This window comes from Syngnathoides biaculeatus, chromosome 8 (genome assembly GCF_019802595.1).
Source record: "Syngnathoides biaculeatus isolate LvHL_M chromosome 8, ASM1980259v1, whole genome shotgun sequence".
Taxonomy (NCBI): domain Eukaryota; kingdom Metazoa; phylum Chordata; class Actinopteri; order Syngnathiformes; family Syngnathidae; genus Syngnathoides; species Syngnathoides biaculeatus.
In genome coordinates this window covers 1,385,741-1,409,206 of record NC_084647.1, presented here as the reverse complement: position 1 = coordinate 1,409,206, position 23,466 = coordinate 1,385,741, and the positions used below count along the sequence as shown (strand labels likewise).

The 23,466-nt window shown below is 40.5% G+C and overlaps 2 protein-coding genes across 4 annotated transcripts in view; both read left to right on the top strand.

Annotated features, from left to right (window-relative positions):
* The window catches only part of cab39 (calcium binding protein 39), a 17,963-nt gene extending 3,480 nt beyond the window's left edge, over positions 1-14,483 (top strand). The window contains exons 2-9 of one of the 2 annotated variants that reach the window (XM_061826598.1): positions 304-459; positions 578-742; positions 5,720-5,838; positions 9,610-9,778; positions 10,314-10,373; positions 10,598-10,663; positions 12,346-12,489; positions 13,038-14,483. In XM_061826598.1, the coding sequence (XP_061682582.1) occupies positions 346-459; positions 578-742; positions 5,720-5,838; positions 9,610-9,778; positions 10,314-10,373; positions 10,598-10,663; positions 12,346-12,489; positions 13,038-13,226 (1,026 nt within the window). In that variant the 5' untranslated portion in view covers positions 304-345 and the 3' untranslated portion in view covers positions 13,227-14,483. Of the gene's footprint in view, positions 1-298; positions 460-577; positions 743-5,719; positions 5,839-9,609; positions 9,779-10,313; positions 10,374-10,597; positions 10,664-12,345; positions 12,490-13,037 lie in introns of both variants that reach the window. The other variant, XM_061826597.1, reaches the window with a different exon arrangement.
* LOC133504404 (integral membrane protein 2C-like) lies at positions 14,071-23,466 on the top strand. 2 transcript variants are annotated; one of them, XM_061826600.1, is made up of 8 exons: positions 14,071-15,044; positions 15,667-15,784; positions 17,227-17,373; positions 17,492-17,680; positions 17,997-18,107; positions 22,262-22,412; positions 22,530-22,617; positions 22,783-23,466. In XM_061826600.1, exons 1-8 carry the CDS (start codon positions 14,929-14,931, stop codon positions 22,784-22,786), a joined length of 924 nt encoding a protein of 307 aa, XP_061682584.1. In that variant the 5' UTR covers positions 14,071-14,928; the 3' UTR covers positions 22,787-23,466. The 2 variants fall into 2 exon arrangements, with proteins under 2 accessions (XP_061682584.1, XP_061682583.1); XM_061826599.1 differs by having other exon boundaries at positions 22,530-23,466.

The following is a 23,466-nucleotide window of genomic DNA, read 5'->3' as shown; positions in this document are numbered from 1 at the left end:
TGTACTCGATACATTCTGGCATACATGCATAAATTCCTTACATACTGGAGCCCTACATGATGATCTTTATCCAGTGTTATTATTTTTTGTCAGGCTCTGTATGAACATGTCTGCTGTCACGTCTGCATGGAATAATTTGAGAGAGTCACCTTGCACCCTCTGTATCATTTTTATTTGCTTCACGTGGTTTTGCAATTATCTTGATCGTGTTCAAACGTGTTGTCATTGGCAGAATGCTTCTTTCATGCCCTATAAATTGGCTTGATTGCAACGTCTTTTCCATGTTGACATTTGACAGCTCAGGTGGAGCGCGTGCTGCCCAGATTCTCGTGGTAACCCACCGCAATGCCGTTCCCCTTTGGCAAGTCCCACAAGTCGCCGACTGACATCGTCAAGAATCTTAAGGACAGCATGACGGTGCTTGAAAAGCACGACATTTCTGACAAAAAGGCTGAAAAGGTGAGCTGAATATCACACAATTACTCCTGTGCTTTTGGGCATTTTGTCTGTACAGAAACATGACTTTCATGTGTTATGTAGTAACTAATTCAGTATTCACGTTTATCTATATGTTCAGGCTACAGAAGAGGTGTCAAAGAGCCTTGTGGCCATGAAGGAAATCCTGTATGGGACGAATGAGAAGGAGCCCCAGACTGAAGCAGTGGCCCAACTAGCTCAGGAGCTCTACAACAGTGGCTTGCTGAGCACGCTAATAGCGGATTTGCAACTCATTGACTTTGAGGTAAAAGAGTATTGATGAAGAAGAGAGAGCAAAATACCAAGTACCCAGCTATTGAAAGTGGCTAGGTACAGTATTTGATATAGTGCTTGATGATGTTCCATGTATACATGTGTTGCTGAAAAAGAATCCTGCAAGGGAGACTGGGTCAAAAAATCTCCACAGAGATGTGAAAGACTTATTGCATTATAGAAAATGCTTGATTTCACTTGCTCCTTCTGAGGATGGTCCAACCACTTATTTGATTTAGGGGGTCAAAATATTTTTACACAAGGACAGGTAACTGAATAGTTTGCTTTTCGCTAAATACATTTAAAAATAGCATTTTAAATTCACTTGGGTTATATTTGTCAAGTTACATTTGTTTGATAAACATTTACGTTGGCAAACAATGAAAACCTAAGAATTTGAGAATGACACCAATGCTTTTTAACAGAAGTGTGTGTAGCATAACTGTCAATGGATGCAGGTGGATGAGACAGCGTTTCTGATTACTAAACAAAATTGTTGTAATATTGTCTGCGCTGTCATTTTTTTTTTACATTGGTTTCGCTCTCTGAAGTGCTCACTTTTTTTTTAGTTGGCTAAATGTGAAACTTTCTCATCACATTAACCCAACAAACCTGTAAATACATCCATAAGACAGTCTGTATCTCAGACTTTTGCAAAGTATTTCAACACGTTCCATTTTCAGTATGCCTAATCAGATCATTGGACCTACTGTGATGTAATAGATTTTTGTTGTTTTGATTTTTAGATGTATTTGGAAAGCTGTTTTGGGGGTGTAGCTGGTTTGTTTTAAAAAAAAAAAAAAAAAAAAGAACTGATAAACAATGGGTGCCTGGTGGGCTATAATGGTTCAGCTTTTATGTTGGTGCAAGAAATTTAAAGGCCCACTGACAGCCCAATATACATTTTAAAATAGAGATTATGAAAACTACATATTTTATTCACTTCAGTGCAAAAAAAAAAGCAGAGAGCGTGTCATTAATGCGCAAAGTTGAGGAAGTCTCAGTCGACATCACAGTGGCTTCATATTGCCTGCAACGTCATTTGCAGATGTCACACTGGGAGAGTCGCCATTGAAAACACGGAGTGGCATCTGCTAAGGGAGAGGAACAGGAGAGATTTTCGGATTTTTCCGACGCCCCATCTGACTCGGAAGCTCTTTTCAAAGAAGAACATCTCATAAACGAGTGAAGTAACCAGGGCAATATTACCCAATCTTTTCGAGCCATATTTAGATGGCATGACTTCTAACTAACAACAGACTCCCCGACAGGATGAATGACAGTATGTAGCGTACTCAGGAGGAACCATGCCGGGTGAAGTAACTCCTTCAGGGGTCCCCAGGGGGGTGTGAACTCCTTTCTCCTCCCGCACACAGCCAAACCGCCTCCCCGTCTTATCCACCTCCCCCGGCGATGAACGACGCCAGGCCCGCCGGCGATGAACAACACATTTAGCACCCCTGACTTACGTACATGGTTCTTTTATGTTTTGAGAGATGGATTACGTCTGGCCCCCCATTACTATTTTTTTAATAGCTCTAGACACACCTACCTGTCATTTAAAACCCATGACGCTCTTGTCCTTTGCACCTCTGCAATCAATTTTTCACGACGAACCAGGTTTTTTGGAAATGTGTGAAGAGTGATTCCATCCTCCCGAATGTTCGAGTAAAATCCAGCAATACAACGAGTCGGCATTTTGGCTAACACGCAAACAGCTAATCTCTTGCAGGTAGAAACCCGCCACTGGAGGCGTCTGCAAAAAAACGTCACTTCCTGCTGCTTCTTCAACACAGCCCGAGAGAGACTTTCCCTGGCGTGAGATGGGGGGAAAAAAAAAAAAAAAAGGATATACGCCAACATTCAGACTTGCCGTGAAAAAATGTATGGGACCATTGCAGATGATTATTATATATTATACTAAATTTTAGGTGTCAGTGGCCCTTTAACATCTATTCATCCATCCTCCATGCATCTTTTCCTGTGCCTATCCCAAATAGTGCTGTTGTGTCTCAAGGGTAGGACTTCAATGCATTACGTGGGTGTTTGATAGCCCAGCGCACTTCTTATTATTGTTTGACATTGAACAGAAAGAACGACCTCTAGATGGCAGAAGGCACCTTAAAACGGCAATGATTATTGGTGTGGATGATTTCCTGTATCTCATATCTTGTAATCATAATAGTAATTCTTGGTGAATTCTGTCATGAAAATGAAATATTGAGTCAAGTCATGGTGTTGAGAACATGTTGATAATGATACTGTCTCTGTGTTCATGGGTATCAAAGCTCTTGTTTTTCGGGCATGCACCACCACAGCAGCTACCTGCTGCTTCCCTGACTCATGCACTTGTCTTATGTTGCTGTGTTGTGTGATTGTCTGCCACTTCTTCTTTCATCTTCCCTCATACTTCCTGCTGTTGTTAGATTATGGTTGAGAAATACGCATCACAAAATACATACACGTTGTCTTCTGATTGTTCCGTATTTCTACTTCATTGGGTTGTGGGTTCAGGAGTGTATTGTGAAAACATCTTTGTATTGTGCCTTCTCAAAATTTTATGTACAGTGAAGAAAACAAGTATTTGAACACCCTGCTATATTGCAAGTTGTCCCACTTAGAACTCAAGGAGTGGTCCGAAATTTTCATCATTGGTGCATGTCCACTGTCAGAAAAATAATCTAAAAAGAAACATCCAGAAATCACAATGTATGTTTTTTAACAATTTGTGTGATACAGCTGCAAATAAATATTTGAACACCTGTCACTCAGCGAGAATTCTGACCCTCAAAGACCTGTTGGTCTGCCTTTAAAAGTCCACCTCGACTCCATGTATTATCCTGAATCAGATGCACCTGTGTGAGGTCATAAGCTCCATAAAGACACCCGTCGACCCCATGCAATCAGTAAGACTCAAACTAATTACATGGTCAAGACCAAAGAGCTGTCCAAAGACACCAGACAAAATTGTACAACTCCACATGGTTGGAAAGTGCTACGGAGAAATTGCCAAGCAACAAAAAGATCCACTGTTGGAGCAATCATTAGAAATTGGAAGATGTCAAACATGACAGTCAGTCTCAATCGGAGTGGAGCCCCATGCAAGATATCACCTCGTGGGGTCTCAATAATCCTTAGAAAGGTGAGGAATCAGCCCAGGACTACACGACAGGACTTGGTCAATGACCTGAAAAGAGCTGGGACCACTGTTTCCAAGGTGATTGTTGGTAATAGACTAAGACGTGATGGTTTGAAAACATGCATGGCACGGAAAGTTCCCCTGCTTAAACCAGCATATGTCAAGGTCCATCTTAAGTTTGTATGACTATTTGGATAATAGAGTCATGGGAGAAGGGTTTGTGGTCAGATGACACCAAAATTGAACTTTTTGGTCATAATTCCACTAACAGTGTTTGGAGGAAGACGAACGATGAGTTCCTTCACAAGAACACCATCCCTACTGTGAAGCATGGAGGTGGTTGCATCATGCTTTGGGGGTGTTTTTCTGCACATGGGACAGGACAACTCCACCGTATTAAGGAGAGGATGATCGCGGCCATGTATTGTGAGATTTTGCGGAACAACCTCTTTCCCTCAGTCAGAGCATTGAAGATGGGTTGTGGCTGGGTCTTTCAACATGACAATGACTCAAATCACGCAGCTACGAAAACCAAGGAGTAGCTCCGTGAGGACTATATCAAGGTTCTGGCGTGGCCTAGCCATTCTACAGACCGAAACCCAATAGAAAATCTTTGGAGCAAGCTGAAACTCCGTGTTTCTCAGCGACAGCCCAGAAACCTGTCTGATCTAGAAAAGATCTGTGTGGAGAAGTGGGCCAAAATCCATCCTGTAGTGTGTGCAAACCTGGTGAACAACTACAGGAAACGTTTGACCTCTCTAATTGCAAATAAGGACTACTGTACCAAATATTAGCTTTTTTTCTCCGATGGTGAAATACTTATTTGCAGCTATATCACACAAATAAATCGGTAAAAAAATCATACATTGGAATTTCTTGATTTTTTTCTTTTTAAGATTATCTCTCCCAGTGGACATGTGCCTATGATGAAAATTTTAGACTCCTCCATGATTTCTAAGTGGGAGAACTTGCGATATAGCCGCATGCTCAAATACTTAGTTTCTTCACTGCATTTATTAGGACTACACTGACTTTATTTTCCCACTAACAATTAATTTCATTGATTGGTCTGTCAAGAGCAGCACGGTGGATCAGATGGAAAGGGTTGGCCTCACAGTTCTGAGGTCCAGGCTTAGATCCCGGCCCCGCCTGTGTGGAGTTTGCATGTTCTCCCCGTTCCTGCGTTGGTTTTCTATGGGCAATCCGGTTTCTTCCCACATCCCAAAAACATGCAACATTAGTTTGACACTCAAAAGATTGCGCCTGTGATTGTGACTGTGGCTGTTTGTCTCTATGTGCCCTGTGATTTGTTTGGCAACCAGTTCAGGGTGTACCCTGCCTGTTGACAGCTGGGATGGGCTCCAGCACTCCTGCGACCCTCGTGAGGATAAGCGGCTAAGAAAATGATGGATAGTCAATGAATTTTGTTTAATCGATGGATCTATGAGATGTTTCCATTCCTTTATTCAAAAACAGGACAATACTTGAAATTAACAGTGCAGAAAATGCACAAACAATTGATTGTGATTCACTTTTGGATTCGGTCGCTAAAAAGTCAGAAAATAGGCGAGAATGTCAATCATGAAGGAAATATAGATGTTTGCAAAAGTCCTTTTTTTGATTGGAATACAAAGATGGTCTGCTTTCATGAAAAACTCCAGAAGTTAAATAAATTCAGAGGATTTGGCTTTTTTTTTTTTATTTTATTTCAAAAGGTGTCTAAAAAATGAATTATCAAAATAGTTGTCAATTAATTTGATAATTCATTTTCAATTAATGATTTAATTGTTGTTTCCCCACAATATCTTTTTGTGTGTATTTTACACTCAGGGCAAAAAAGATGTAGCTCAGATCTTCAACAACATTTTGAGACGTCAGATTGGTACTCGGACACCGACGGTGGAGTATCTCTGTACACAGCAAAATATACTCTTCATGTTACTAAAAGGGTAAGGGAAATTTCCACGGTGTTCACAAATAAAAAAGTAACAGCTTCTCAAATGCCCTGTGAATATTTGGTTTTCTTTAAAGTACTATTCCAGAGGAAATGTATTTTGTCTATCATGAAAATCCAGCTAAAATTATTAAATATTTTAAAAATTCTCAACACAACGGAAATTAAATAAATTAGCATCAAAGTCAGTCTCAAAAGTGTGTCACTTATATTTGGGAAGTTCCGTTACTCCTCGGAATGTGACGTCATGGTAAGACATATTGCCAGGGAGTGGAAAAAACTTGCAACGAGAATGAGGAAGGGTGTTGCATACTGCTGTTCTGCGTCAAACGTTGACTGAGTCAGCTTACATGAATGGCCGAAAGATGGATAGGCAGGTTATGAACCAGGTTTGTGAAGGCAAAGTGGCCGCATTGGACTTACAAATCAAAGTGGACAATAATATGTTCCAAGCATTTCACGGAGGACTGCTTTGAAAACCTGGTGCAGCGTTCACTCAGCTTCAGTAGCAAGTACGTACGTGTTCCATTGTTTAGTATTGACAAGTATGTACCTCATTAAGTACAGTACTTATATATATATATATATATATATATATATATATATATATAATGTGTCAGCTAATATCCATATCCATGTGATGTTTCGGAGGTGACGAAATTTAGAGAATGTATAAAGTTAGTCAGGGATGAGAATTTTCCGCAAATCGGCGGAATTCTGACTTTTTCAGACCAAAATGACCATTCTTGAGATAAGCGCAAATCCGTTGTGAAAATTTTGGGTGGGGGGTTAGGGGTAGGGTATCGTGCGCCTGCCTCTCGGTGGTGGGCTCCGAGCTGCAAGGTCAGCTTAGTGCTAGCACAAGCACAACTATCATATGCCGTTCTAACTTGCTTCTTGTGTAAATATTTGCATTTTGCGACATAAACATTAAAACTTGTTTGCGGCAGATTACTCGATTGGACAACAGAGTTATACAGTATAACGATCCAATCCTGTTAGTGGTTAATCGAGTTTCACCATTGCCATGTACGTGTTCTCGGTTCTCAGAAATCGCAGTGTAACTTGTTAGCCAAGTAATGGTGCGAGGAATTTAGCGCGAACTGAGCGACTGTGTGTTTTACGATGGCGAAAGTTAGACATAAAGGATGAAGATTGAGCGAAGAGAAATATGGATAAAGCAGCCTACAGCACATATGTGGTAAGGTAATTTTTATTCATATTGTTCTAAAAACTTGTGCTTCATCGATACCCTATACTAATTCTATGAATAACTGACAGCATATCAAAAAGAAAATATAATGGTGTATCCATATTAAACAGTGAAAGAGATTTGAAATTTCATTCTGAAGTTTGGCAAATGGTGAAACGCTATGTAATGTGCTTCAAATAAGTACATTAATTCAAGCATTGAAGAAATGAAACTATTTCAATTTTTGCGGTACTGGTGGAGCACCAAACAAGGGACATTTTTTTTTCCACAAATTTAATTTAGTGTTGAAATGAATGGTTTTGGGGCTAACAAATTGCTAAAATCGCTTAGCTTCAGGGGCCTTCGCCCCCCCTGCACCCCGCTGAGGGCCAGACTTTTTTCTCATTTGGCATTCTCATCCCTGGTTAGTGTACTGTTGATCTTGAAGTGTTGCTGAAATTCTATTACGGTGGTGTGTGTTCTCAAGGTGCATTATTTAAAATACGGGCTGAATCTTTAAATGCAGAACGATACCGAAGGCTTCAAGGTTTGTTTTACACAGACTCAGTCGCTAGTACAACAACAAACGACTCACTGTTGTGTGCAAGCAGCATCAGACATTTAAACGCGTTTGAATTAGATTATTTCATCAACAAGATGTACGTAAATTTCTTGCGGCAACTAGCAGTCTGTGTTTTGGGTGGGAAGTTCCACGTCACCTTCATCGGGTTTCGCCGAATCCTGTCCTTGTTTTGCATTCGTCGCTCAGACCGTCACACAGGTTCAAACATATATGGTTGAATGGACCTTTCCGATTGCGACCTTAAGCTCCACCCCCTTAGCCATGTCCCCCAAACTTTCAAAATGCCGATTGAACATAACATGTTTGAAGTCTATTCTCTATCGGGTATTCCAGACAATATTGCAGTATGTTTTTTGCCAAATGCGTCAGACTTGTCCAAGAGAGTTCTACAGAGAGGTCTCAACTATTTCATGCAAGGATATGTACACGGAATTAAGATTTTGGACGGAGCAGGGTGCAATGTCAGAGTTAACAGCGAAATGTTGATCGATGCAAAAAAAAAAAAAAAAAAGTTTGGCGCCTCACAAACTTCATATTGAAATCCAACAGGATAAAATACTGTAATGGTACGGCGCATGTAAAGCAGGTTAAGTACTTTTTACTTGTAAAGATCACGAGTAATATGATTGTAGTCGTTATGTGTGGGTGTATTCATTTGACTTGGCTCGTAATCAAACCCAGTGGTCGGTCTTAAAAGTCCGATGTGATACAAATAGGCAAATAGACATTTCTCTTGCATTTCATTGTGCATTTACATATCACTAACCAGACTCTTCGACATAAAACATTACACACTTCATTCAGCAGGTCGGTGATACACTAACAAAGTGAAAGTTGTTCTCCTGAAATGTATAAAGCACTGATTATTAAATCAAACTCAGAAGATACTTCTCCCTCACTTACCTTCGAACATGCAGCCGTGTTTGTTGATGTTATACACATTTAATTTTCCGCAAGGCTTAATCCATGATAGACACTTCAACTGTCTTTTAGGCATTGAAAAATGGATCAACCGGTCCCCTTGTAACCTAGCAAGATATCTTTCATCAGAATTGCACGTTCCCCAAGTGCATTTGAGGACCAATTTCTTCGTCACATTAACTTTTCCAAGCGCACAGTACTGATAAGCAGCATTGCTTGTTGGACAATGTGGCGAGCCAGGGGTTAAGACAATGCGGCTATCCGTTTGGCAATTATTGTACAAGTGACAGGTCGGAAAGGTCCATTACACATGCATGGGATGTTTTTCGAACATGGGAATAATAAGAAAATTCCTCCCCTTCAGTTTCCATCTCTTCCACAGAGCATTCTGTTAATTGGTTGTCATTATGCCGAGTAGGGGCATGCACTTCTCCTAGGTGTTATGGGTTGGGTCCCTTATCTATGTTCTCGTCATTTAACTGTGGCAGTCTATGTGTAACCGCTCACTGTGTTCCATGTCCTCGGAGTTCAGTAAACACTCATTGCTTCGGAAACCTGTGTGATCTCTTATGCACGCACAAGAAGCCAGTAGCATTTCCACAATCCATAAAAACTTCATTACTGCTCTCCATCTTCTTTAGATCCCACATGTGTATATGATTGTCTGTGTTGAAAGGCATTGTTTATTGGTGTTGTCAAGGTGTGACGTCACACGGAAGCAGCTTCAACAGAGCCTCTGTTTGAAACAGACATGGGAGGCATTCGGATTACAAAGAAAATGTGCACTTTGGTGCTAATTTATTTAATTTCTGTTGTGTTGAGAATTTTTAAATATTTTATGAAATTTTAGCTACATTTGCATGATAGATTATATTTCCTCTGGATTAGTACTTTAAACAATACTTGTCTAATGACTCTGCCCCGTTTTCAGTTGATTTGCATCTTCAAGTGGATTCTGGGATTATTGACCACCAAAATTGTGAACAGTACATGAGAAACTCTACTTTGCTTTGTGTGTATGTGTAGCATTTTTGCTTGTTGTTCAGTGAGCCGGTCACTGTGCTGTGCAGGTACGAGTCTCCAGAGATTGCCCTCAACTGTGGGATCATGTTGAGGGAATGCATCCGACATGAACCTCTGGCCAAAATCACACTGTGGTCAGAGCAGTTTTATGACTTCTTCCGATATGTGGAGATGTCCACGTTCGATATTGCCTCAGATGCATTCGCCACTTTCAAAGTAAGGAGGCTGTGTGTTCTTGCACACCCAAAAACACATCATTTCCTGATGTTTTTCTTCATGAAATGATGTATTTAAGGTTGTCACATAAACAGAAAGTTGCTTGACATGTTGATTAATGCATGCAAGACCCGTTGCAAAGGGTTTGGTCAAACTTTAGGTATAAGAGACCTCTCTAATTAAAAACTCGTCTAACATGTTTCACGTTCAAATGTTTTTGTGAGGTCACAGTTTTAGTTCAACTATGATCACACCATGAACATAAAATTCCTTTATTTTTGACCATATACAGGTACATACTCAAACTGTGCTTTCATTCATATTTATTACAAACCATAAATTCCTTGTTTCATGTACTACTAATTATTTCCAACAATATGACTTCTGCATAGTATGGTTCAGATTTATCAATTAGGGATATTTTGTTCTCATTTTTTCTAATGTGTTTCCCTCCCTCCCTACCTGTCTGTGGAAAAAAAAACGTGAGCAGGCAGTGTTATTGTCAAGCCTGAATTTGTTGTGAATTTTATTTTAGGACCTCCTCACAAGACACAAGCTACTAAGTGCAGAGTTTCTAGAGCAACATTATGACAAAGTAAGAGTCCGAAGTTTGCTTGTCTGTTTGTGACCTGCGACAATCTATGTTAAATGTGCACGTCATCATCATCAATTATCCACATTTACTGCTCAAGTTCAGATCCTGAAACACTAAATCATTTCATTACAGCTGTTAGGGCTGCCATAAGCCATTTTTCGTGAAACCATTCCTAGACCTAATAAGACCATCAGCTTTATTTTGCTTTCCTCTCCTTTCTGTAGTTTTTTAGTGAATACGAGAAGTTACTCCACTCTGAAAACTACGTGACAAAAAGGCAGTCTCTCAAGGTAAGCGCATGGACCCGATACCATAAACTGGTTTCTCAGAGGTCTTCTTTGGAGTCCTATTCATGCTCTAGGCAGGATACCCTCTGCTGTCATATGATTGGCTCCTGCATCAAGGGAAGGGAAAGCTACATAGTTGAAATGAGATGTCATCCTAAATATAAATACAAAATGGCAGATGTTTGGTTATCGTAATGCTTTGAGATTAAGGTGGGTTAATGTCAGTGGGATTCATATTGAAGCTGCCACACTTTAGTCACATACAGGGACGTTTTTTCCTCCCCTGACTGGAAGCAGTACGGTGTATTTTAGTAGAATACGGCAGTGAGTAGTATTGGAGTTGCGTGTGTCCTGCCTTGAATATGAGTGGGATTTCTCATAATGCCTCACAGAGATATTTAATATAAAAGTCCATTACTGCCATAAAAATAAAAAAAACAATAACAAAAAAGGCAGGATACTAGTTTCTGGAAGTAATTAAAAGTCACCACTCTCTCCTCAAATAGCGGAGCATGAGTGTATCAGTGTGTTTTTTTTTTTTGTTTTGTTTTAAATTAGACTATTTATGTATGCAAATAATGTGTTGGGGTGTTAAAAAATAAAATAAAAATCACTGGCGGTAATGGGCCAAAAAAATATTTGTGCATGAATATCGGTGATTCCCAAACTTTTTTGCTGTAAGTAAGTAAACTGACACTACCGATATGATGCGGATCTTTTGTTACCTTCTGAGAGAAGGATTACATCGTCGGACGTGGACAGAGCTTTTTATTATTGCTGCTTTCGGAGAAGTTTGAGTTTGGCGACTATACGTCTAGTTAGCTCGTGTTACACGCTATTAAACTGTCTTTGTACTTTTTTTTTTATTGTTTTGTATTGTATTGTCTGTGTGATTAAAGGCAATACAAGTGCTTTGTTATATGTTGCCGGTTTGACCAAGGGAATTTATTCTAAATTCACACTTAACATATGCTATAAACTGAGAGACAAATTAGCCCCCCCAACTATTATATTATTTAAAAAATTCAAAACATACTAAAAATCATGTTTTACTTGTCAGTAGCCCTTTAAACTATTTTTCCTATGCATGTGTTCATGAAGAGGTGAAGCTCACCCCATCTTTGTTTGTGAATGAGTGACCAATTCAGGGAAGCTCTTTTTTTTATACGCCATCATGGCACCCACCTGTCCCCAATTAGCTTGTTCACCTGTGGGATGTTCCGAACAGATGTTTGATAAACATTCCTAATCTTTCACAGTATTTTTGTGGCACCTGTGCCAGTGTTTTTGACCGTGTTGCAGCTAATAAACTCCCAAGTTAATGATTATTTACTAAAAACAAAGTTTGTCAGTTTGAACATCAGTAAATATCTTTTAATTAGTGTATTCAATTAAATAAAGGTTAAACATGATTTGGAAATCATTGTATTCTGTTTTTATTTAACACAACATCCCAACTTCATTGCAATTGGGTTTTTACTTTCTTGTGTGTGTGTGTATATATGTATAATATAATTTGTCAGGAATGGGCTTCCATAATTTAAAGGTTCGTAGCCATCCTGTTGCAAGTCCCATCTAGTAGTGAACTCTCTCTGTTTCATGTTTTCTTGCCAGTCAATCAGACGACATACAGTAAATGACTGAATTGATGCATTGTCATCTGTTTTCTCACTGCAAAATGACAGTTACTGGGAGAGTTGCTCCTTGACCGGCACAACTTCAGCATCATGACCAAATACATCAGCAAGCCAGAAAATCTGAAACTAATGATGAATTTGCTACGTGACAAGAGCCGCAACATTCAGTTTGAGGCGTTCCATGTTTTTAAGGTAAAAGACTTCTGAGGAAAATGAAAAACATTGACAGGCAATACAACACAGCAGGAAATAATTTGGAGAGGAAAACATTCATTTGAATTTATTATTAATCAAGTTTATTAATTTGAGATGTTTTTCTCATCCATCCATATTCTTCATCACTTATCCTCACTAGGCTCACAGGCGTGCTGGTACGACCTGAACTGGTCGAGGGCCAGTCACAGGGCACATGGAAACAAATTCACACTCACATTCACACATATGGACAGTTTAGAGTTTTCAGTTAAGCTACCATGCATGTTTTTGGGACATATGTTAGTAGTCGTAGGAAAGCCACGCAGGCATGGAGAGAACATGCAAACTTCACACAGGAGAGGCTGGATTAAAACCTGGATCTTAAGAACTGTGATGCAGTGTGGCAGTTTGGACACATATAGTTAGTTTTCATAAAGTAAAAATAAGATAAACCTAGGCAACCATGCGTGTGTTCCACATGATACATGGTGGGTACCACCCACAGCACACACTTGAATGTGTTCTTTTTCTGCCTTATGTGTCAGGTGTTTGTGGCCAATCCTAGCAAGACTCAGCCCATACTGGACATCTTACTGAAGAACCAGGCCAAGCTCATCGAGTTCCTCAGCAAGTTCCAGAATGACAGAACAGAAGACGAACAGTTCAATGATGAAAAGACCTACCTGGTCAAACAGATCCGGGACCTCAAGAGACCCACGCAGCAGGAGGCCTGAGGCAGGATGCCAAGGACAAGGAGGGGGCGGAGCCACCATTTCTTGGCCACTTAACACCTGCTTAACGGACCCATCAGCTGCTGCTGTTCTGGTTTCTGAACAAAATTTCAGCAAACAAACTTCAGACAACAAAAACACGTTTGAAGTTGTTGGGAAGTTGCCAGCCCATCCGTGAACATTGTTCATTGTGTATTTCTTTTCCCCCCCAAGAGTTTCTGTTTAAAGGAAAACAGTAGATGCTGCTGCTTTCATGCACCTTGAACCACATATGGTCCAAAATCACATTAGTCAGTCATAAACAAGTCTGTTAACCACAAAGGCTGACTTCTAACTTGACATGCATAGGAAGTCAAGATTTTAAGGCTTACTGAACACTTGTATAGTGTATAACAGCTACAGTTTCATACACACTATCCGAAAGAATATGGCCTCAAACCTGTATGATAGAAATGGTACGATAAACATGGTTCTCTTTTCCCGCGTGCCTTGGAAGGTGACAGGTGGGTGTCTGCACCTGATGGCGGCGCTGCCGTGGCCCGACCATGTTCAGTGGTCCGACACTTACATAAATGTGCGTCAATGCCCTCGTCGAATCCAATGAGTGGCGACAACTTCGATGCCATGTTGTGTGGCAGTCTTGACCTCCTGTGAGCTGTTAAATGCCCAGCACTGAAAATATTTGAGCAGCGGAAGAGATAAAACCAATGAAAGCCCCAAAATCCTCCCCCTTCTTTTCTTAGACAGGGAGAACGTGTACGTTTTTTTTTTTTTTTTTTTTTTTGTAGGATTTTTTTTTTTTTTTTTGGTTAACCTTAACATAGGAATATATTATTTGTATTTACCTTAAACATGAAGCTTGTGGTTAATGGTAATCAAATTACTTTGTAAACCTTAAGCGAGACAAGTGTCATTGTTTTTACATTTCATTTTACTGCTGAAATGGTTGCTGGGTTTCTTGTATGTATTTTAAAGGGCAGCTCCCAGTTAGCTACCCCATGGGGAAGGGTTATCAAACTCCTTTTTTTTTTTTTTTTCCATCGGCTACATTGTAGTACAGTAATGGCCTCGGATGGCTGTTTTGACTGTGAGCCCGTACAAATGTATGGTTGGCTCGTTATTATGAGAAATTGATGGATAACTAATGAGTGAGCAAAAAAAAAAAACAATTACACTTTTAAAATGGGGATTAGTGACAAAAATACTATTAAAAGTAAAGACAAATTTTAAATTTGGTATGTTAGCAAGAAACCTCTCAATGCACGATATGCATATGATCTACTTGCGCAGGCTACATAAAATTATGTGGTGGGCCTGATTTAGCCTCCAGGCCTTGAGTCTGATACGTGTACTTTAAGATTTTAATTAAATGCACAAGGACGGAAATTGAATCACCAGAAAGGGATCACTTTGGTTTTCTCAGCATGTTGCTGATTGGCTGCTCCAACATCTCTCCTGGATAGGAAAGGAAGGTTTAAACCAGTTATCAATTGCCTGCTTTGTAACGAGCTACAAATTGGAAATGAGCATGTGCACTGAGTGGTCCCCACGCCTCAGCATCAATAATTTGTATTTCCACCTTCATCCTGAGCTATAGGGCTTGTTTCTTGGGGACTGCTTTTGTGGTAAATTCAGCAGGACCATTGTAGCTTATACCCCTGTTTTGTAGTGTGAATGGAATCTAAATCCAGTACAATTATGTGTTATGCAAAGAGTCTACTGTGATCATGGTGGTTTGTCCTTAAGGTACTATAGACAAAGCAACGAAGAGAATTGCAGGGTTTACATCGTCCAAATAATGGGAAGCACAGATTCCAACAGGTAAGAGAGGCCACAGCACCGCTCCCTCAGCCCAGCTCCTCCATGCACATTGAGCATGCATCTTCCTACACTGGCTGTGCATGATGCTTTCCTAATGGTGTCGTACTGGAATTGTTAATTTAACAACTTTACTGAAATGTCACGAACTTCGCTTGTATGCAGCTTTTGACACCAATTTCAGCGTAGAACATCGGGGTGCTTTCGGAAGTGTCAAAAGGCTGAGCCCTATGAGAATAAAGAAACATGAAATATGAAGCTGATGTCATTTTTTTCCCACTGCAAAAAAAAAAAAAATAAAAAAAAAAGCAACGTTAGTCACGTGGATGAATGCGCAAATAATGCTCTGCAAATGCATGTCAGAGGGACACTAGTCATTAATAAATGCTGTGCATTGTTGCCTGGTAAGTTTATTCGAGATATTTTAAATCCACCAGCGTATAGAATCATTAGAACTGGATAACTAAATGGACACTAAGAAAATAAAAAGCTGCGCCCTTTAAGAGTGGAAAACCGGGGGGCGGAGAGACTGCCAACTTCCGGCAGAGAGAGCAACTGAACGGAAAGCAGTTGATCGGTGTCAAGGTGGTCTGTCCGAAAAAAGGTGGTTTCGTTTGTGCTTCAGCTGCAGAGCAAACACTGACGCGAACATGGTGAAGATCACTTTCCAGCCTGTCGCGGGCCAGAAAGAAGGCAAAGAGAATGATGGGGGCAAGAACGAAATCCTCATTCCCCATCCGATGGTGAGTTCAGGTTCCTTTTTTTTTTTTTGTCTTGTTTTGTTGCAGTGTGGTCTTCTTGATGCTTGTAGTTTGATTTGTAACACGATACGAGGGTGCCTCGTCTACCTGTCCGTCGATGTGAGCCATTTGCTTGAGTGCGAAACCTGCCGGAGCTGTGATGACGTCCTCTTACAATGCGTTCATTTCAGGCTCCATTCGGCTTAGGCAGTGTCACGGAAACCCAGCAACGATACATCATCATGGAGAACAATTTAATGGGTAATGCAGGAATTTACAGAGAGCTACCCAGTGATACCGTATAGCCCAGTCGTCGTCCCCTCCTGTTTATGTATTTATTGCCGTCTGTCGCGAATCATTTACCACAACATCCCCCATTAGAACCACAGGGCAGGGCTGGAAAAGCGCACAAGCCTTTCCTGACAAGATGGCAGATGCAGCTGCTGCACGCATAATCCTGTTGAAACGTTCACAGGCGTGCAGACATCAGCTCAGTGTTTAATTGCAAGGTGACGATGGACGGGCAATACTGCCGAAGTGCCACTGACTTTGAGACAAATGGGCTTCGCGATGTGGAAGAGAAGACAGAACATAATTTAATGACCACATTACTCTGTGTTTTAACATTTAGCTGTCCTTATAGTACTCATTGCAAAAACCCAGCAGCACTTGCGTGCTGTGATTTCTTAGTCAGTTCATGTACACCAGATGAGCTACTCCGTAGTGACACCCTGCTAACAAAGGAATGGTGCTGTGGTACTGGCAGATGGCCTGTGAGACTGGAGGCGTCCTTGCTTGATTCACACCATCTCTCACAGTCTGGTTCCTCTTTGCCAAGTCCTTGCAAACAGTTCCTCTGTTCCTTGCAACGTGAATAACATGAGATGGTGCTGAAAATGTCAATTTAATTGCATGAGAAGAGTGAAATTTTACAAACCCCTCCTTGCGTTACACAGAGTATGGTATACCCTGTAACAATTTCCAACAACTATTAAATAAATCTGCGTAACCTTGCTCTCAAGAAATGAGAGACTTGTGTAACATCATTTTGAGCAAATAACAAGGTGATTCTTGTTAACAGTTCTCAAAATAAATGCAAAGTGTGTTTGCATTTGGTTAGTCACTGCTAGCAAAGGTTCACTGCAAAAGAAAGTCAAAGCTTTTGTACTTTAACACTGAAATGGTAACCAGGGGCAAAGGAGACACATGCTGGGCGGCATTTTAGCCATGGCCAACCAAAGCAGGAAAACTGAAATGGTGAAAAACAGTTGATCACTATTATTTGCTTGCCCTGTATACTGTAAAAATGACCTAAAATGTGGGCGAGGGGTTGGCTGTTTCTTGGAAGAAGCTTAACTTAAGTCTATTTCAGCATTCTGGTTTCAGTGACACAGAACCTGTTTGAAGGAAGGTACCTGCAAATTTTTGATGACTTTCATTCCCAGGAGGATGAAGATGAGCTCGTCCTACCATTGCGCTCCAAGAAGTCTCCTCTCAACGGGCTGTGCTGCCTGACGTTTGGTCTGGTTGTCTTCATGGCCGGTCTGGTCCTCGCCTCCATCTATGTGTACCGCTACTACTTCATACCTCACGTAGGCTACCTTTTTGTCATTCATCACTGCAAAACATGCATTTAGAAAATGGAGAATGAAGCTGTGGGGTTTCACAACTCAGAAGAACATTTTCTGGCATGTGTGTGCTTGAAAACAGGCCCCAGAGGAGAACTTGTTCCATTGCAAGGTGGTTTACGAGGACTCCGTGTACGCACCGCTGCGTGGGCGACAGGAACTGGCGGAGAACGTGGGCATTTACTTGGCCGACAATTATGAGAAGATCACTGTGCCCGTACCTCATTTTGGAGGCAGCGATCCTGCTGACATCATCCACGATTTTCACAGAGTGAGCAGACGTATTTTGAGTTGTACTTGTATGGAATCTTTATACTGGATGTCGAGCATCCAGTAGTTTATAAGGCTCAAGAGTGTTTTAATTTTGTTTAACCTGCAACTCTTTCTTTTGAGAACTATCACCCCACCAGTTAGTCCTGCCCCCAAAATGTTTTGTATTTAAATGTAGTTTCATAGTTAACCATTCTTCCTATCTGGATTGTAAAACATTACATTACGGGCTGCTGCCAGCATGTCTGAAGTGTGAATTCAAATCTTTTGAAAAACTGTTTGAAGCCATTCTTTCTATAAGAAGCTGTCTTTTGCAGGGATTGACTGCTTACCATGACATTGCTCTGGACAAGTGCTATGTGATTGAGCTCAACACCACCATTGTTATGCCCCCACGCAACCTTTGGGAACTGCTTATCAACGTCAAGGTAATGCATCCATTGTATAGGTAGCCTAAAGTCCAATTGTAGGATGGTATCTGAACAATATAAAAAAAAAAAGTATCTTTTGACTTGTCCCGTTAGGGGTCGCCACAGCATGACATCTCAGATCAACGCTCATATTTGTTTGGCACAGTTTTTACCCCGGATGCCCTTCCTGACGTGGGAATAGTGGCCCCAGTGAGATACAAACTCACAACCTCTGGTTTACCAAACCAATGCTCTAACCACTGAGCTATAGGGCCTCTATATAAACAATATAAAGGAGTTACCAAGTGTCTGAAGAAAAGGTGTCCAATCTTTTTTCAAAATACACAAGATAACAGCGTTGCAGCACACTTAATGCCCACTGATCAAACTGGTTGAAATCGCTGTTTTGTGGGGGTGGTTTTGTTCATTTCTGTGACGACTGGGGGTGGAGTTAAAACATTGCTACAAAGCAATGGCTGCCAGTCACTCGAAAAAAAAATAATAATAATTTTGTCGAGACTCTCTCCAGAACAGTAGATGCTCACACATCCTGGTCCAGATGGAAAATGAATCCATCACTATCTAATTTAACCACAACACCACCTCCCATAATGTGACTGCCCATTAAGATTTAGGAGTGTTTTTTCCTTCAGGGTTAAGCAGCACTTCATCACCAAGCCACCCAGTGAGACTTTGTCAATTAATGTAGCACATCTGTAGATGTAGCTGATGCATGGCCAAACACAAAATCCCCCCCGCCACCATCCAACTCTCTGCTTTCCCTGAATGTGAATGTGAATGTAAATGGTAATGGTTTGTTTGTTTGTAAGGCTTAACTTGCACTACATGGTTTAAGTGACCCACTTCCAATTTTATGTTCTCAAATGGCACTTTTTGGATATGCATGATGGCAGCATAAAGAGGAGGAAAATAAAACAATCTGAATCAGCCTCTTCGGAATGCGGCAGAAAAAGCATATGTTTATCTGATATTTGCTGATGCGTGTGCAGCAGGAGCACACAGATATGTGTGATGACTGATCAGCAAAGTTAGCCACTTTTAAACAAAGGGAACGGTCAGCCCAGGCTAACTCCAGTATGTAATGTTTAATATTCATTATGTATTTATGAGGACAAGGGGTCCAGAGGTTTGATGGATGTATTCATTTTTAATTCTGTCGTCACGCTCCACTGTTGACACTTATGTGGTTGTTCGACTTTACACCGATTTTTTTTTTTTTTTTTTTTTTTTTTTTTTTTTTTTAAATCGGCCTGATCAGGTCAGCGTTAATAGGCATTGTTTTTGCAGATTGGTTGGAGCTGTGTCAAACTACTCCAATAAAATATTGTATTCAGATACCACCGCATCTTGTTTTTAACGATCATTGGGCATTATCTTCTCAACTCAAATGTAACTGGATACACGTTACCATGGAGATGACAACACCAGTGGATCACACCGACTATATTATAAGAAAAAAAAAAAAAGGGGGGGGTGGGGTGTTGGTGGTCACTTGTACTCAGGACAGGAGAGGACGTTCGTGTAAGGCTTTCTTGAGGTATGTTCACATACTTTTAATGCAATACAGTTCTCAAGCTAGAAAAAACATTACGTACCCTAGCAACCTAGTGCGAGTGCTCGTAGTTGTTTGTAAACAGTTGAAAAATCTGATAGTAAGTCACAAAACAAAAATGTCACAAAAATTATATGCATTAATTGTTGTATGTACTTAATGCCAGCTACCGTAATATAAGACCTTTAATTTGTTTTGTTAGTCAGTTGACCTCACCGGCAGATATTGATGGATAAAGATACATTATTTATTGTAAATATATATTTTTTTTAACAATTAAGTACAGTATAGTACTGTACTGCATTGTACTCTTCTATTCAGTACGAGTGTAGTATTGGATCTTGTGATCAGTTATTATTTGTAAACCCCCTGATAGGTGATCGGCCCCAAAAATCCTGATTGTGTAAAGCCTAGTAATTATATACGTAGCTACAATTTGGCCATTTAAAATGAATTATGTACCGTATTTTCACAGCTATAAGGCGTACCATATGAAAAGGCCCATTGTCAGATGCGGGTGCAATTCCACTATTTAACACATGTACAAGGTGCACCATATTATTAGGTGCAGGGAGGGTGGCGCTCGTGAGATAGTGAGGCACAATTGCATCTTTATTTTTCTAAGCAGAAGGACGAGCTTACACTTTTTTTCCCTCCACTACGAGCGGTGGGAGCGAGTCATGAGTCAACACACCATCGTCACCACGGTTTCACACCAAACGAAAATCTTTACACTACAGCAACCAGCAGACAACAAAACAATGAGTGAAGAAATGATTGACACAAAACATGCACTTCAAACGTTATTTATATACTTATTTATATATTATTATAATATTTATATACACGTTTAGCGCTGCAAAGGATATAGCTATATAGGAACATTAGCTTAAAGCACATGGTAGCATCCATGCACGCTATTTAAAAAGGTACCGGATAGCAAACCGAGTTCAGTGGTACGTACTTAACTGACATATTTAACAGTGTAAATCGTGAGTTCAGTTGTACTTAAGTATTTAACTGTGTAGCTATACAATATAGCAGTATAGAGATACCAGCCTAAACCATATGGTAGCCAGTATGCACGCTTTTTAAATACTTAAAGTACAACCAAAGTCAAGTTTTCCTCCGGGTGCCTTTTTAAATATCGTACATGTATGTTACCGTATGCTTTAAGCTAGTATGGCAATATAGTATAGCTACATTATTAAATACGTTAATAAAGTACAACTGAACTCACTGTGTTTATGGTATATCCCACGTTGCTCACAACTTCACTTTCCTTACCCTGTTCACATCGATGTCCAGCGAATGTTGTTTTTTTTCTTTCATGGCGATTGTTTGTTCTTTAATTAATCCATTGCTCGTGTTGTTCTTCCAACTTGGGCCACCTCCTCTTGTTTCCGCGGAAATTCAGCCTGCTCTTCTTGACTTGGCAAAGCTCGTTTTCCTACTTCCTCGAGTGGAAGCAGACAGGTTAGCCCAAGCATCCACAACAATCCTTTCAGAAGATGTGGCGTAACTCACCCGGGCCTGCCTCTTAATAACATTGTGTTCGCCATTTGTCATCCATCGCTCCCAACTTCACTTTTATTTTGTTCATGGCAATGTCCAGCGAATGAAGTCTGTATCTTGTTTTTTTTTTCTTTTTTTTTTTCCACGGCAATCGTTTGTTCTTTAATTGATCCATTGCTCGTGTTGTTCTTCCAATTTGGGCCACCTCTCCTTGTAGGCTCCCAGTATAGCAACAAGCTCTGAGTTCATTAGCTGCACTTTGTATATTTACAGTGGTTGTTTGTTCTTTGTAAGCATAGCTCTTTGTTGGTGCCATTTTCGGGGGACCTTAACCAAAGCTATGTTGTTTAGCACAAAACACATACCGGAATTATGTACCTTCTCGGGGAACGTGCCTTTAGCGTCCTCTCCACACCCATGCTTTAGCCTGTAACTTCCACATGCGGTCCTCTCACAGGTCTTCTTTTCCTTCATATAACTAGCGTGTCAGCAGGAAATGCTTCTAGTCGGTTACAAATTTTGGACAACGGATCACGTATAAGGCGCCCTGTCCGTTTTGGAGAAAATTCAAGAGATTTAAGTGCGCCTTATGTCTGTGAAAATACTGTGCATGGATATAGATTAATTGGACATAGGCATTGAAATGTAATACTTGGACCTGCAGTGTAAACGAGCCTATGTGCCTTATGAACTTTCATTTTTTACAGTATACTCACCATAATGCCCTTAATTAATGAGCTATATTTGCATATGCATTTTCAACAGTTTGTTGAATCCTAGGAAAATAAGAAAATACGAACACAATGGATACATGCATGCATGAGCTGCTGTCAGCCACCACTCACGTTCACACAATTACAGGTTGGCTATCCCAGGTCCCACCTCGTAAAGGTACACATGGAGACACTACAAATTATAGAAAATGTTTTCTGTTCTTTTCATGTTTTTTTTTTCATTTTTTTTTTTTTATGAGAGTTCAAATGTGTTTACAGTATGTTTAATTTATTGGAATAATACTATGGTGCATAGGCCTGGAATGTATGTCCAAAGGGTGATTCAGTGATTCTTTGCTTGGGTCCTGTAGAAAGGAACATACCTGCCTCAGACATACATAATTCATGAAGAGATGGTAGTGACCGGCAAAGTGCACAACATGCGCCAGCTGGGACCGTTCATCTACCACCTTTGCAACGGGAAGGACACGTACCGCTTGAACCGCCGTGTCTCCCGCAGACGTAAGTAGCTTTTAGGTGTATCGCAAAAAGTTGTGGACCTCATGGAATTTTGTACTGCGGTCAAAAGTTGAGCCCAAGATCTCAGCAGATTTGTGTCTCGCCCCTTTTCCCTCACAGGCATCACCAAGCGAGAGGCGAAGGACTGCCACAGCATTCGTCACTTTGAGAATACGTTCGTGGTGGAGACGGTTATCTGTGATAAAGTGTGAGCAGGATAGAGTGTCACCCAACCCTCACCGCCCCACCTAAGGCATATCCCAGTGACCACCCCAGCTACTGTAGCACCCTGTGGATTTGATCATGTGCACTTTACCGTTCATTTAATGTCCTATTTGCTTCTCCACCCCTCCGCGCTTATTTGTCTCAACAGATGATGCCATAATCCGCTGCTGGTTCTCACAGGATTTCCATGTAGCCGAGGCTTTTGGCGTCTGTCCTTCGAGACTTCTATGATGGTTACTGTTGTTAGGTGAGACGACTGTCTCCATGTTGTCAATGTGATTTCCCCCCCCCCGCCCCCCCTCCTTCTCTGGAAGCTTCTTACCTGTATTTAGTAACATGCTTAGCTGCAGAAAATGGGAAGTTCTTCTTTTTGGCTCATCATGTCGCTTCTCCATCTCTGTACTGTAAAATCAAACTCATGAAATATTTGCTTGCATTTTTTTGGTTCTGCTCGTGCATATTTAATTTTCCGGTAAAAGGAACCATGTGATAAAGAAGGTATCGCTGGGCATTATTTGGCACAAACTTCACCACTGGAAAAAGTCAAGAGCCATAATTAGTTCTAATGCCCATAATTTTATAAATGTAATATATTAAAATCAATCCATTTGCAAATTATTTAGAATAGTACTCTGTTTCCTCCCTTGCATGTGTTTTAGCTATTTGATAAACTGTTTTGTAAGATGAATAACGCCTTAGTCCAGACTCAAAAGACTGGACTAATGTTATTGCTACTATAACAGATGGGTGCATATTATTTGATGTTAGAGAAATAAAATATCTGTATATATCTGCCTATGGGATCTTGTCTGTGAATAAAGTTTAAAACATC